Consider the following 16635-nt stretch of genomic DNA (forward strand, 5'->3'; position numbering starts at 1 on the left):
CAAGGCTGGTGCACCCTCTCTTCTTTGTTTTTGTAGTAACCAATCCCTCTCCTTCCTGTGACCTCTATGGCTCTGGTTTCAGACACTAGGCTAGCTAAATAAAAAGTCTATTTATTAATAAACCAAAATAGATATACTCACACACCACTGTGAAAACACAAAAAATTGTCAACGGTATTGTAGCTCGATCCACTGAACATAGAAAGTTGCAAAGATTTGCCCTTGGGACTTTGAATGAGGTGCGACACGCCCAATGATACAATGTAAAAAGCAAGTTTATTGGAACATACAATGTCAGCAAGTAAACACAGACAGGTACCATATTATAAAACAGATTTGTGATGTTGTACATAGTATATTAATATTCATAGTCAAGTTCAGTATTCCATAGAGCAATCCATGGTAGGTATAGAAGTGCATCCTGATAACCTGACGTGTTGCGTGATCAACCGTTCACTTCCTCAGGGGTTGATGCGATACATGGTTTAAATCTTTTAAAAGAAATCCTATGCTCATGATCCATTGGCTGCAGCTGGGAATGTCTATCCCGGGAGCTGTGGGCCTGGGATCCACGAGGGCCCGGCAGGACAAACAGGGCCAAACACAAGCACAGACCAACATGGTGTGGCATCCACGGTGATGGCATATTGAAGCAATGCTCTGGTAAAAAGCTGCATGCATCATCACTGAACATTGTGGAGCCACTTTCTGTGTTATTGAGGGATGGAGGTGCGTCACGGGGTGCATCAGAGCATATTTTAATATTGATCCACTGCACATGCTCCTTTTCTTGGAAAGACACCACCTTGGTTGTGTAAGGGTAACCCCAGAACTCATTGAAACCCATGAGTTCTGGGATTACCCTTACAGTTGTTACTGGCTTACGCATTCCAAGGGGTGTCCCCTCCTACTCAGAGCTGAGGAAGAGGGGACATGCCTCGAAACACATAAGCCAGTAAAGATCCAGGTGGTTTCTTCCTAAGAGAAGAAGCATGTGCAGTGGACCGAGCTATATTACTATTGACAATTGGTGAGTATATCTATTTTGGTTTATTTTGGTTTATTAATAAATTATTTATTAGCATAATGCGCAAGGCTGGTGCACCCTCTCTTAGTTTTTGTAGTAACCAATCCTTCATATGACCTCTATGGCCCTTTTTTTCAGACACTAGGTCAGCTAGATAAAAAGTCTTGTTGGATGGTGAAATGAGAGTTGGTGAAGCTTATAGGGTTGGAAAATCAGGCTCATTTAAACGTAATCAGAGAGGGGCACAGAAGAGGCTTTTCCTTTTAAAAGTCTAAAATGTAATAACATTTAACTTTAAACAGACCCTGTCACCAGATCATTTATATCAACAAAGATCTTCCTATAAGATTATATGTGTATGTAACATATTTTAGACATGGTATTTACCTGTAAAACCCTCCCTGGTATGGACATCCAAAAGCCTTGAGACTGCTGCTGGGTGCTGCCATCCTGGAAGTGATGTCAGCAGACCCAAATTACACTCTATAGTATTCTCCTTTGCTCCTCTGCTGGCTGCTACAAAAAAAGGTTATGTAGGCAGCTTGGGGGAGGGATGTAGGAGCTGACACTCATTCACAGTGGTGGCTGCCATTCTGTACATTGAGGTGGTACTCATTAACAATGGTGGCTGCCATTCTGTGTGTTGAGATGACATTCATTCACAGTGGTGGCTGCCATTCTATACGTTGGGGTGACACTCATTCACAGTGGTGGCTGCCATTCTGTACATTGAGGTGACACTCGTTAACAATAGTGGCTGCCAATCTGTGTGTGGAGAAGACACTTATTCACAGTGGTGGCTGCCATTCTATACGTTGGGGTGACACTTATTCACAGTGGTGGCTGTCATTCTATACATTGAGGTGATACTCATTAACAATGGTGGCTGCCATTCTGTGTGTTGAGATGACACTTATTCACAGTGGTGGCTGCCATTCTATACGTTGGGGTGACACTTATTCACAGTGGTGGCTGTCATTCTATACATTGAGGTGGTACTCATTAACAATGGTGGCTGCCATTCTGTGTGTTGAGGTGACACTCATTCACAGTGGTGACTGCCATTCTGTACATTAAGGTGACACTCATTCACAGTGGTGGCTGCCATTCTATACATTGAGGTGGTACTCATTAACAATGGTGGCTGCCATTCTGTGTGTTGAGATGACACTCATTCACAGTGGTGGCTGCCATTCTATATGTTGAGGTGACACTCATTCACAGTGGTGGCTGCCATTCTATACGTTGAGGTGACACTCATTCACAGTGGTGGCTGCCATTCTATACATTGAGGTGGTACTCATTAACAATGGTGGCTGCCATTCTGTGTGTTGAGATGACACTCATTCACAGTAGTGGCTACCATTCTATATGTTGGGAATGACACTCGTTCACAGTGGTGGCAGCCATTCTGTGTGTTGAGATGGTACTCATTCAGAGTGGTGGTTGCCATTCTGTGCATTGAGGTGGTACTCATTCACAATGGTGACTGCCATTCTGTGTGTTGAGATGACACTTATTCACAGTGGTGGCTGTCATTTTGTATGATGAGGTGACGCTCATTCACGGTGGTGAATTCATAGAGATTTTATATGTTGGGGCAACACTCATTCAAAGTGGTGGCAGCCATTTTGTGTGTTGAGATGACACTCAGCCACTTAGATTCTTTCTTCAACTTCTTTTGTTTGTATCTGTACGGCTACTATAGGCAAGAAGGACACTTACCTTTCAGGTGTATCCATATACAAGACCAATATTCTGGTGGCAGCCTTTCTGTTCATTGCGGTAATATTCATGGTGGTGGCAGCCATTCTGTGTGTTGAGGTGATACTCATTCACGGTGGTGGCAGCCATTCTGTGCATTGAGGTGGTATGTATTCACAGTGGTGTCTGCCATTCTACACATTGGGGTGACACTAATTTACAGTGGGGGCAGCCATTCTGTGTATTGAGGTGACACTCATTTACATTGATGCCAGTCATTGTGTGTGTTGAGTTGACCCTCATTCATAAAGGTGGCAGCCATTCTATATTTTAAGGTGACACTTATTCACGGTGGTGGAAACCCATTCTGTGATCTGAGGAGATACTCACTTACAGTGGTAGAAACCATTCTGCCCATTGATGTGACAATTATTCAAAGTGGTGGCAGCCTTGAGCAAATTTCCATTCAAAGAAGGATATGCCAGCCAATGTGTGCCAATGTTTATTCATAGAGCTGGTAGCCATGTTGTTTATAGAAGAGAAATTGGTGGCATTTTAGGTGCCTGTGTGAAGAATTGTGTAATGAGTGTCCCCTATCATTTTGGGAATGTTTTACAATTTCTTTTTCCAGGACGGGTGAAGAGGTCAGGAGGGGTCCGGCGTGAGTAAAAGGCTTCTCGACCTTGCCACCACCCCATGCATGGCTTTCCCCTCACTCTTGTGGTGTAGACACTGAACCATGCAGTTGGCAGATATCACTTATTAGAGTTCCATTAGCTTTCCATGGGTTTTCGAAGGCTGGGGCTGCATTGTAGTCAATGAGCACAATAAATACTTATGAGCATTTTCAAGTGCTCCAAAGTGGAGATTTACTACCCACCAATCCTCATTGGGCAACAAGTTGGGAATTTTTCTGTTTTATAGCTAAAAGCAGGAACCCCATCAGTAAATCTCTGCAACACATGCGCATTCCCCCATGCTTTTCCCCTTTAAAAGCGCTGCAAGTACAGAAAATTAGCAGAAATCCAATTAACTTATATCTTCCTATTGGGACCAACAACACATTGCTTCTGCTGCACTAAAAACCCAACCAGAGTTAAAGACCATTCCTGCTGGACTATATAACTCCACCTATCCCCCCCGTCCCTCTCTGTCCCACTACATATGCATACTTTGACTACTTTTCTAGCAAAACAATGCTGTTTTGACTCCCAAGAGCCTGCATAATCTCTCTGTGTAGGGAAAGGGATCTTGGGAGAAGTAGTTTTGGGCAGAGGCGTAACTAGAACCTTCAGGGCCCTGATGCAAGAAACCATGAAGGGCCCCCCAGACCCCTGGCCGGGGCCCTTACCTTCAAGCCCAGGGCTCTTCCCACTAATCCTAGGGCTCTTTACACTCGTTGCATGGCCTTTTATTACGGTCCCGCAGCAGGATTCTTTCACAGGTTCTGCAGTGGGCCCCCTTCCTGCAATCTTGTGGGCCCCCTTCCTGCAATCTTGGGGCCTCCCCACAGTGGTGCAATGCCAGCGTCCGGTCGCAAGTGTGACCTTTGCGATCCTGGAAGTTCACCCACTGGTTTGCTACCGGGCCCCCTGGAGCATGGGGCCCGGTAGCGATTGCAACCCCTGCAACCCCTGTAGTTACGCCCCTGGTTTTGGGGGTGCGCCTACATCAATAAGAACTGCGAGATCAGCAAGAACTTTACAATCCTGATGATGATGCCACAGGGAGTAAAAAAGTTGTTTTTCCTGCAGGAAGAAGGTAAAAGAAAAAAATAATGTTGGGGCATGATCTATAGGGGTAGAGGGAGCGTTGGGGTAAATAAATTTGGGTCATGTCTATAAAAATCCTTTAATGACTTTGGGCCCCAAAGTAGAAAGGACAGGGAGCCACGCTTCTTACACCAAGCCTCTGTAGAGCTGCTCAGCCTCATACTAATGTGCTAATGCCCCAGTTTGTGTGACGTTTCCTCAACTCAACAGTCACAGCTTAAAGGACCACAAAGTGGAGACTCTTTTCACTAATCTCATTCACCATGATGTTGAGTATGTAGCTGTTTCCTTTTCTAGACAGACCGATTAAATCGTAATGATGGGGGGAGACATTGCCCTCAGATGTTGATCTCCTTTGTAAATGCTGGTTGACTGGCTGCCATGTTGAGACACTAGCTACTTTTTGAGTTATTGACTAGAACATGGAAAAAAGTCAGAAGCCAGGCCTTCCTTGTTTCCCACAATAGGTTTCCATTGGTGGATGGAGTAGGCTTACATCAATGGCAGTCTGAAAGTCAGCACAAAAAAAACACGAAAGTGCGACCAAAAATATCTAGAGCTTGGCAGCCCAATTTAAACGGTTAAATTATTCCCTTTCACAGAAGGCTTGCTAAATTATAAGTTACTCTACTTAGAAAATGAATCATTGCTTTATGTAAATCTGGTCTGCATAACAATGGAAATAAAACAGAGGTTTTCTATTAAAGGCTGGTTCACCAACCCACACCAATGTACAACAATACAGCGTGTTGGTGTGAACAAGCCCTATAGCTTGCAAGGCTTTGTATTGTGCCTACCCTGGTCAACACTGCCCAAGAGAGTACAACAGGCCTGATTTGAACCAGCCCTAACGTAGAGTAATGCCTCGTACACACGCAACGACTATCGGCCGACCGATCGTCCGTCTTTTGTCCAGTGTTGTTGTGTTGGTTGAAATGTGCTCTAGACTGCACAGGAATTTTCTCGGCCAACAACAACCAACTTCAGAAGTGATGTCATGTGCTGGTTTACTTTCCGTGTGTTTTTTCTTCTCTGAGCATGCCCAGTCTTGCTCATCTGATGTTTGTCTGCCGAAATCTGTACTGACTGATGGAAAATCAGCCGTTCTGTTGACGGCCAACAAAAATTTTATAGCATGCACACCAGATTTTGTTCGGCCGAAAAGTCGCAGTCGGTTGTCGGAATCATCATACTAACAAGCCGAAAATCAGCCGATCGGACGTTGGCCGAAAATTCACGGCCAACAATCGTTGCGTGTGTACGAGGCATAAGTGTGAATGAATGTGCTGTCCACTGTAGAGCAATCAGAGTCTTGCTAAAGCCCCGTACACACGATCAGATTATCGAACGATCTGCCGTCCGTTTTTTGTGGCATGCTAGTCTGATGTGGAAAGTGAAGAGGTTACTTTCATACGAATTTTCCCGTACGACAGAATTCTACTTCAGAAGTGATGTCATGTGTTGGATTGCTTTGTATGTGTTCTTTCCTCTCTGAGCATGCCTAGCCTTGCTCTTAAGATTTTTTTACGTCGAAATCTGTACTAATGAGACGAAAATCGGACGTTGTATTACGGACAACAAAAATTTTATAGCCTGCACATCAGGATTTTGTCGGCCGAAAAGTCGGAGACGGCTGTCGAAAGCACCGTACTAACAATCCGAAAATCGGCAGATCGGTTCGTCGGACGAAATTTCCCTTCCGAATTTCTTATCGTGTGTACGGGGGTTATGTCTAGTGCAGGTCTGAGAGCACACATTTGATTGGTTAATATGTGCTGCCAAGATACCTACTGTAGGCTATGGCTGCTCTGGGACCAGATCTTTTAGCCTCTAAGGTGATAAGGCCAAAGTGTGCCCCCCCCCCCCCCCCCCCAGAGCTATAAGCTACTTCAGCAGCATAGGTTGCAGGTCCTGCCCTTTTTGTGCCTTTTCTGGCTACCCCTTGGGCCAACCGAGGCTAAGGAAAATAGCCAAAGCATGAAGAAGCCTATTCAGGACCAGCGTACCATTCCACTATCAGTTGTCCTCCTGCTGATGGAAGCAATTAAAGTTAACGGTCTGCTGTCAAAATGGTGCATCTGCACAGGTGAATGTGAAATGAGCCAAGGTGAATACAACTGTCTACTAGTCCCTACCTGCCCTTTCAGGCTTGGCTTCAGAGGGTTTCTTGACAGTGCAAGCAATATGCTGACTCTGAGATCTTCTTTGCAGCCCCCTTCTCGTTTTATAGTGGACCAGGACCCAATCCAGGCTGGTAATGGGTGGCCCAGCTGTATCAGAACTATATAGACTGTAGACATTCCACAACTTTCCGAACTATATGCCTATTCCACAAGTTATACATGTTCACTTCACAGCTGCCTGATTTGTGCACTCAGTTCCCATGTTTTCCATATTTGCAGATCACAGCTTCCTGAACTATACACACATCCCAATGATCATTTATTGCCTTATCACAGCCATCACGGTCAGCTTTTTGCAGATCACAGCTGCTTGGATTGCAAACACATATTTAAAGTGTACGATTCACAAGAACTACAGTATATACAAGTTATTTTATCCTTAGCAGCCATTGGACGCAAATGCTGCCCGATTCAATCAGTGTGCTGGCAGACTCAGTGCACCATCCGAGGTACATATGTTAAGCTTCAAGGCACCATTTTATACTAGGCCTTTTGAATATACTATGAGCTGATAGAACTTTAGATAAATGCTTTGGTCTTATCTGATCTAAACCAATCCATTATAACCTTAATCTATTGTTTTAGGTCTGTGCTGGGGTGATAAGTCACCAAACGTCTTCCTACATCTCTATGGTTGACCACACGCACTACTTGATCCTTATGTTGTCTCTGATCTAAACCAATCCTTATGTTGTCTCTGATCTAAACCAATCCATTATAACCTTAATCTATTGTTTTTAGGTCTGTGCTGGGGTGATAAGTCACCTAACGTTTTCCTATATCTCTGGGGTTGACCACACGCACTACTTGATCCTTATGTTGTCTCTGATCCCTTAAACTAGAAATCAACCGATTATCGGAAAAGCCGATCTATATCGAGGGCCGATATGCACTTTCCCATCATATCGGAATCGGCGTTTTGATTTACAAATATTGCCGATATTTCGGGAAAGTGCTTGTACCGGAGTGATGCCTGCAGCTAGAGTCATCACCCCGGTACCGGCGTCCATAGCCGACGGTTGGCTGTCTTGTAATGACAGCCGATGCGGCTGAGAAGCCGCTCGGCTGTCATTCCAAGGAGCGGTAGGGGATGTCCCCCCCCCCCTCCCGCCGCCTTCCGCGGGTCGCCCGGGTCTGCTGTCCCACAGTCCCTCCTGTCCCGCTGTCGCCGCCGTCTCACCAGGTCTCCATTTCTTTGAATTTGGTGTCGCCAAGTACCCGGAAGTGATGTCATGACATGACGTTACTTCCGGGTACTGGCAGTGCCGAATTCAAAAACGTATAGCATTCAAAATGGCCAAACTTGGCGTTTTGAATGCTTTTAAGTGCAGAGGAGGGGTTTGGGGTCTTTTAGCCCCCCCTACTGGCTTTCAGTTGCTTGGTGAGGGACACAGCGGGCCGGATTTAGGGAGTGCTGGGGTGGGTTGTGCCCCCCCATGGCTGGCCGCCGCTGAGATCCTTCCCCCCGCTCCGGCCCGCACTCTCAGCCCGGGCAAAGAGACGGGAGACTGGAGCAGAGAGGAAAGAGCCGGGAGGAGGTGCGCTGTGTTGTGCTCTCCCTCCTGTCACAAGAGCGTTCATCTATACAACACATGAGACAGGATCGCTCTTACTGTAGATCGCATTCAAGTCTCTACACACACACGCAGTTTGATTGCCATCCCCTATCCACATTTCCTGCTGCTGGGAGGTGAGCAGCCCTTGGAGGAGATAGGGGGCGATGTGTGTAAGTACAGTGCAATCTACAGTAAGAGCCATCCTTTCTCATGTGTTGTATAGATGAATGCTCTTCTAAATGGAGGGAGAGCACAACGCAGCGCTTTTAATGGCTTCCCCCTGTAAGTTGGGAAGGGGGGTGGGGGCTATCTGTTTTGGGAAATGTATTGGAGATTTGGGGAGGGGGGAATATGTTCTAGAAAGAGGGATGGGGGAGGGATATGTGGTAGAAGAAAGAATGGGGGGGGGGAGGTAATATGTGCTCGGAGGAGGGTTTGGAGGGGGGGAGGGGGGTTGAACCATGAGAGGGGATGTTTGAGTTAGGAGGAGGTGGGGGATTAGTGCTGGGGGCGATTTGCGTAGAGATGACAAATTTGTGCTGGGAATGGTAATTTAGAGGGGATGGAGGAGAGATTTGTGGGAATTTTATCTAGGAGGGGGGTTGAAGAAAGAAGATTTGTGCAGGAAGGGGAGATGGGGGAATTTTTTGGCAAACGGGGGGTAGAGGAATTTGGACTAATAGGAGGGATTGGGGGGAATTTGGGGGGAGAAGATTTGTGCTAGGATAGGAAGTTTGAGAAGAAAGGGGATGTGTGCTAGGAGGGGGGGGATTAAGGTTGGATTCGAGCTGGGGGTGGGATTTGGGGGTGGGGGCAAAGATTTGTGCTGGGAGGGGAGAGGGGGGGATTTTGTGCCAGGTGAGGGGTGGGGGAATTTGGGCTAAGAGGAGGGATTGGGGAGGATTTGGGGGAGAAGATTTGTGCTAGGATAGGAAGTTTGAGAGGAAAGGGGATGTGTGCTAGGAGGGGGAGATTAAGGTTCGATTTGAGCTGGGGGTGGGATTGGGGGCAAAGATTTGTGCTGGGAGGGGAGATGGGGGGAATTTTGTGCCAGGTGGGGAGTGGGGGAATTTGGACTAATAGGAGGGATTGGGGGGGATTGGGGGGGGGGGAGATTTGTGTTAGGATAGAAAGTTTGAGAAGAAAGGGGATGTGTGCTAGAAGGGGGTGATTAGGGTTGGAATCGAACTGGGGGTGGGATTGGGGGGTGGTGGCAAAGATTTGTGCTGGAAGGGGAGGTGGGGGAATTTGGGCTAAGAGGAGTGATTGGGGGGGATTTGGGGGAGAAGATTTGTGCTAGGAAAGAAAGTTTGAAAGGAAAGGGGATGTGTGCTAGAAGGAGGGGATTAAGGTTGGATTTGAGCTGGGGATGGGATTGGGGGGTGGGGGCAAAGATTTGTGCTGGGAGGGGAGATTGGAACTGGGAGTTGGTGGAATGTGTGCATTATTGTTTGGGGAGAATTTTGGCTTGAAGATGGAATTTATATTTTTTTATGTTTGATGGAATGTTTGGGTCCACTAATAATGATTTCCATGTATTTTTTGTGAAAATATACTTTTGACGTTTTCTAATGGGGAGGGGCCATTGGGGCTCCTGTGGGAGTGGCAGGGTGGTGGTGGCCCATTGGGTAGGCTGCACGGGGCCCTGTGATTTCTAACAGCAGCCATGAATGTAAGCCAGCAGGTGACTCAAATTTTCCACATATTACTGAGCTACAACTTCTACAAGGACCAACATTTATTCTAGCTAAGCTGTATATTGAAACAGAAGCAAGTCACCCCTGGATAACTTTTTCCAGGTGCAAATGACAAACTTTCTCCTCCTCCTCCTGTTTTATGACTGGCAGGGATTGATTTACTACAAATAGTGCAAAATCTGCTGCATCTGGGCATGGTAGCCAATCAGCTTCTAACTTCAGCTTGTTCAGGTAAACTTTGACAAAAAAAAAAAATGGAAGCTGATTGGTTTATCTTGCTGCACCAGATTTTTCACTCTCCAGTTTTAGTAAATCGTCCCTGAATTTTTGACTGATAGGTCAACAAGCTTCTGGACCGGAAGGTTTTACCCCCTTAATGACCAGGCTATTTTTTGTGATATGGTACTGCATTATTTTATAACCTCTTGTAACACCTGCCCCACCCCATTAGATTGTAAGCTCTTCTGAGCAGGGCCCTCTTAACCCTCTTGTATTTTATTGTATTGTAACTGTATTGTCTCCCTCTAACATTGTAAAGCGCTGCACAAACTGCTGGCGCTAAAGAAATCCTGAATAATAATAATAATTATTTTAACAATTCCGCGGTCATGCGACGCTGTACCCAAATAAAATGTACGCCTTTTTTTCCCCCACAAATAGAGTTTTCTTTTGGTGGTATTTGATCACCTCTGCGGCTTTTATTTTTTGCACTATAAACAAAAAAAGAGCGACAATTCTGAAAAAAAAAAAAAAAAACAATATTTTTTACTTTCTGCTATAAAACACAGCCAATAAAATTTTTTAAAAAAATCTAATTTTTTCATCAATTTAGACCAATATGTATTCTGCAACATGTTTTTGGTAAAAAAAAAAATCCTAATATATGTATATTGATTGGTTTGCGCAAAATCTACAAATTAGGGGATATTTCTATGGAATTTTTATTTATTTATTTAATTAATTATTTTTAGTAGTAATGGCGGCGATCAGCGATTTTTAGCGGGACTGCCACATTGCGGCGGACAGATCGGACACCCAGCTGACACTTTTTGGGGACCAGTGACGCTGATACAGTCATCAGTGCTAAAAAAAAAATGCTCTGTTACCGTACTAATGACATTGGCAGGGAAAAGGTTAACATCAGGGGCGATTAAAGGGTTGAGTTAAGTGTATCCCTAGGGGGTGCTTACTAACTGTGTGGGGGGGATGGACTGATTGTGGAAAGACAGAGATACGTGTTCCTGCTTAGCAGAAAAACAAGATCTCCATCTTGTCCCCTTGCAGAACGGCGATCTGCCTCTCCCGGGGATAATCGCAGGTGACTGGACATCAGGGCCGCTGAACCCATTGATTGACATCCCCACTAGCCAATCACTGTGCGATCCTGCCTTCAGCGGCACGACTCACGCCATCTAGTGGCTATTGAACGAAACGACGTACAGGTTTGTTGTTTCGCGCAATAGCGCCACTTTGCTGCAGTATACACACTGTGGCTGGTCGGCAAGTGGTCAGCTAATCACAAGACAGTATTAAAATCAGGCAGCTGCAAGCAAGAGACAACAATAATCTGTATCAAGAGATAACTTGCTAAATCAAGAAAGGTTTACAGTTTGTGGAGGAAAGACAGACAAAGGTTATTAAGGTATAGGAATGTATTGGACTTTCTTTAACCACTTGCCGTCCGCCTACTGCAGATATACTTCGGCAAGCTGGCTGGGCTGCACGAACCGACGTATGGGTACATCGATTCGCAGGGGTGCTCCTGGGGGCGGACACCTGCCCCCCATTAGAAAGCGGGGAATCCGATCTACGATTCCCGCCGGGCACCCGCGATCGCTCCCCGCTGAGAGAGAACGACTGTCTGCTGTTGGTAACACAGCAGACCGTTGTTCTCTCTGGAATGAACACAGAGCGCCTGTGATCCTCCTATTTAGGATCACAGGTCTCTGTGTTGATTCCACAAGCCCCTCCCCCTCACAGTTAGAAAACACTCCCCTAGGCTCACACTTAACCCTTTGAGCGCCCCTGGGTTAACCCCTTCCCTGCCAGTGTCATTATTACAGTAACAGTGCATATTTTTTAGCACTGATTACTGTAGTAATGTCACTGGTCCCCCCAAAAGTGTAAAAAATGTCAGTTAGGGGTCCAATCTGTCCGCCACAATGTCGCAGTCCCGCTAAAAATCGCAGATCGCCGCCATTACTAGTAAAAAAATAAATAAAAATGACATAAATCTTTCCCCTAGTTTGTAGACGCAATAACTTTTGCGCAAATCAATCAAAATACACTTATTGGGATTTTTTTTACCAAAAACATGTAGCAGAATACAAATTGGCCTAAAATGATGAAAAAAAAATTGATTTTTAATTTTTTTTTTATTGGGAATGTTCTATAGCAGAATGTAAAAAAAATGTATATTTTTTTTTTCAGAATTGTGTCTCTTTTTTTGGTTATAGTGCAAAAAAATAAAAATCGCACAGATAATCAAATACCACCAAAACTTTTGTGCAAACCAATCAAAATACGCTTATTGGGATTTTGTTTACCAAAAACATGTAGCAGAATACAAATTGGCCTAAAATGATGAAAAAATTTGATTTTCATTTTTTTTTTATTGGGAATGTTATATAGCAGAAAGTGAAAAATATTGTTTTTTTTTCTTTTCAGAATTGTCGCTCTTTTTTTGGTTATAGTGCAAAAAAAAAAAAAAAATCGCACAGATAATCAAATACCACCAAAAGAAAGCTCTATTTGTGGGAAAAAAAGGACATCAAATTTTATTTGGGTACAGCGTCGCACGACCACGCAATTGTCAGTTAAAGTAACGCAGTGCCGAATCGCAAAAAATGGCCTGGTCATTAAGGGGGCAAATCCTTCCGGTCCAGAAATGTTTAATTATAATAAGGGCTATAACATAGGTAATACGTGGTCGGGGTCGGCACTGTAGCCTCCAGTAATGTGTTTGTTGCGGCATTATCAGTAATGATATTGTAATTCCCAGGACCACGATGTGACGAGTGCTCCCCTGGATTCTATGGAAATCCCTTCCAGACTGGAGGACGTTGCCTGCCTTGTCAGTGTAACAACAACATCGACATGACCGACATCGGGTCCTGCGACCGGCGCACCGGCCTGTGCCTCAAGTGCCTGTACAACACGGAAGGACGGTTTTGCGAGCAATGCCGCAATGGCTACTATGGTGATGCATCAAGACGCAACTGCAGGAGTAAGTGATCTCGTTTTCTTCATTGTCTACAGAAATTCTACACTTTTCATTTAACCACTTCTGGTCCGGGCCTTTTTCTGACACTTGTGGGTTTACCACTTTAAATCAGGTTTTTTTTTTCTTGCTAGAAAAATAATTAGAACCCCACAAACATTATATATATACAGAGTTGTATAAAGTACTCGAAACCCATACTTGAGTAAAAGTACAAGTGCTCGATCAAAAAGTGACTTGAGTAGAAGTACTAAAGTATTCAACATTTTTTGTACTTAAGTATTGCAAGTAGTTTTTTTTTTTAATTTTGCTACTCAAGTACTGAAAGTAAAAGTACAAGTACTGTGTTATGTAGTTATTAAAGAAAGAAGTCAAAAGTTTGAAAATCAAATTTTTTTTTATTATTTCAAATGCAGCTTTTATTTATACATACAGTAGCATTTATTTTCGTATGCGCTGATAATACACATGTTTTGAGCTTCATGAAACCTGCCATCTACTGTTCTGGCAGTGGTCATTTTTATAATTGTAACGAGTAACTATGCAGCACAAAAAAAAAATATTGGAGTAGAAGTATTGAAATCATTGAAAAAATGTAGTGAAGTAAAAGTGGAAGTAGGAGAAAAAAATTCTACTCTAGGAAAGTACAGATACCGCCTTTCGGTACTTAAGTACAGTAGTGAAGTAGTTCTACTTAGTTACTATACATCTCTGTATAAAAGGGGTAATGGTCTGGTTTCTTCCAGAGCACTCCTCCATCCCTAAATATAAATCAAAACAAGAAAAATGGCCCGTGGGACTTTATATGAGGTCGTGCTCAGTGGCTGGAAATAATGACATACATAGTATATGAATAAAAACAGCATAACATTTAATTGCATTATAAACAGACATGGCAATATATGCTCAAAAACACATGATATAGCTCAAAGGCTCAAATATGAATGGCATATGACATGAATGATACATTCACAATTTTATTGATATGCATCTTGGTGTATCCTCTTGATGAAAAATACCATAATTGATACTGTTAGAATGTACATTGTGGTCTGACGCGTTTCGGGAGCAACATCTCCCTTCCTCAGAGACCAATACGTTCAAGGTATCTAACTCAACGGAGCTCAAATAGCAAAAAATACACTCCTGTATGGCAGCGGTGCATCTCGTCTAACCCGGGAACTGAAGGGTCCCAGTATGACAGCAGCCAGAGAGGGGGGGGTCCATGGCAGGCAAGTGTGTGTGTGAAAGGGGTCCTTCCATACCTGTCAGGTATCTCCATGGCTGGCAGCAAAAGAGGGACCCTAACGTCATGTCGCGGGTGTATGCAGAGCCTGAGCAACTGTGATCGCATGTAGGAGGATATACATCTCTGTATATATATATATATATATATATATATATTTTTTTTTAGCAGAGACCCTAGAGCAGTGATGCCAAACTCTGGCACCCCAGATGTTTTGGACCTACATTTCCTATGATGCTCACCTACACTGCAGAATGCTAGAGCATCATGAGAAATGTAGTTCCAAAACATCTGGGGTGCCAAGGTTCACCATCACTGCCCTAGAGAATAAAATGGAGATCGTTGCAATATTTTTATCACACCGTATTTGCGCAGCAGTCTTACAAACGTAATATTTTTGGAAAAAAATACACTTTTTTGAATTAAAAAATAAGAAAACAGTAAAGTTAGACCAATTTTTTCTATAATGTTAAAGATAATGTTATGGGGAGTAAATAGATACCCAACATGTCATGCTTCAAAATTGCGCACGCTCGTGGGATGGCGACAAACTTTGCTACTTATAAATTCCCATAGGTGACACTTTAAAAATTTCTACAGGTTACCAGTTTAGAGTTACAGAAGAGGTCTAGGGCTCAAATCAAATTTCTCTCGTTCTAACGATCGCAGTGATACCTCACATGTGTGGTTTGAACACTGTTTACATATGTGGGTGCGACTTGCATATGCATTTGCTTCTGTGCACGAGCTAACGGGGGCAGAGTGCTTACATTTTTTTTTTTCCTATTTACTTTATCTTTTATTTTTGATTTTTACACTGTCCTTTTTTAAAAAAAAAGAATTTTTGATTACTTTTAGGGTCCATTCACACTAGCGCGACTTGTCAGGCGACTTGGTCGCCTGACAAGTCGCGGTCGGTCGCTCGCCATAGAGTATTACAGGACCTGCTGTAATAGGAGCGACACAAGTCGCTCCGACTTAGAAAAAGGGTCCTGTACTTCTTTGGGGCAACCTGGAGGCGACTTGCATTGACTTCAATTATATGAAGTCCGTGCAAGTCGCGCCGAGGTCGCGTGCACGCTGTGCACCGTGACTTCACAGGTCGCCCCAGCAAGTCGTGTCGCCCCTGTCTGAATGGGATCTTATTCCTATTACAAAGAATGTAAACATCCCTTGTAATAGAAATAAGCATGACAGGACCTCTTTAATGTGAGATCTGGGATCAAAAAGACCTCACACCTCACATCTACACTAAAAATGAAAAAAGAAAGAAAAAAAAGTCATTTTTTTTAAGATGAAAAAAAATGGGCTCTTTAAATCTAGGAAGCAACGTCTGACATGGCTCCGATCCTCCAAGGCCATAGAGTGGAGTGGGGGCCATCTTGCCCTCACTCGACTTCCTGCCTAAGAGGAGAGTGGACCGGTGTTGTAAAATTTTGTTGGACCCGTGAAAAATTCGGACCTCGTCACTTCCGGTGACAGAGCATCACAAAACAGCGGATGGGAGTCGTCCGTGCGCATGCGCAGAAGACATTTTTCGAGGTTTGGCAAAATTATAACAGAGAGCGGACAGCTGATTGAGGGGAGGCGGGGCTGAGGTGCGACGGAGGACGGAGGACACATATGCAGAGCTGGTGGAGGAGGCGGGACGGAGGTGCGGCCGTGTAATACATGCAGGGCTTAAGCGACTCCTTCTGTTTTATTATCTTTAGCAATTATCGTATTATTTATCCTTAGGATTTCATTACATTTAGTATTTCTTATTTTGTATTATAGAAATAGTAAATGTAATGAAATCCTAAGGATAAATAATACGATAATTGCTAAAGATAATAAAACAAGGAGTCGCTAAAGTCCTGCATTTATTACACGGCCGCACCTCCATCCCGCCTCCTCTCCCGCCTCCTCTATTCAGCTCTGCAGATGACGCGGCGGTGTCTTCCGTCCCACCTCAGCCCCGCCTCCTCTCATTCAGCTGCCCACTATGTGTTATAAGTTTATCAAACCAAGATAATGTCTTATGCGCATGCGCACTTGATACTCCTATCACCGGAAGTGACGAGGTCCGATTTTTTCACGGGTCCGAGAAAATTTTAGAACACCGGATCGTTTTCCCCGCTTCCGGCGGCTCCAGTATGCGGGGAAAACGACCGGGACGACCCCTCCCGCTGCCCATAAAGGTGATCCCACGGTGAATCCGCCGCTGGGACCACCCTTATGTTAAAGCTAT

General features: G+C 44.3%; 1 protein-coding gene and 1 long non-coding RNA gene across 6 annotated transcripts in view; one reads left to right on the forward strand and one right to left on the reverse strand.

The window, feature by feature from the left end:
• The window catches only part of LOC309561462, a 266849-nt gene that overhangs the window by 170238 nt on the left and 79976 nt on the right, over positions 1 to 16635 (reverse strand). The gene's annotated exons all lie outside the window — the stretch shown is intronic.
• LOC309561437 (laminin subunit beta-2-like) overlaps positions 1 to 16635 on the forward strand; it is a 166666-nt gene that overhangs the window by 117289 nt on the left and 32742 nt on the right. For 3 of the 5 annotated variants that reach the window (XM_082265342.1, XM_082265341.1, XM_082265340.1), the window contains exons 22-24: positions 3363 to 3392; positions 7070 to 7135; positions 12941 to 13165. In XM_082265342.1, the coding sequence (XP_082121468.1) occupies positions 3363 to 3392; positions 7070 to 7135; positions 12941 to 13165 (321 nt within the window). The remainder of the gene's footprint in view (positions 1 to 3362; positions 3393 to 7069; positions 7136 to 12940; positions 13166 to 16635) is intronic. The other 2 variants (XM_082265343.1, XM_082265344.1) reach the window with 2 other exon arrangements.

Source organism: Pelophylax lessonae (genome assembly GCF_965119305.1).
Source record: "Pelophylax lessonae genome assembly, chromosome: 8".
NCBI lineage: Eukaryota > Metazoa > Chordata > Amphibia > Anura > Ranidae > Pelophylax > Pelophylax lessonae.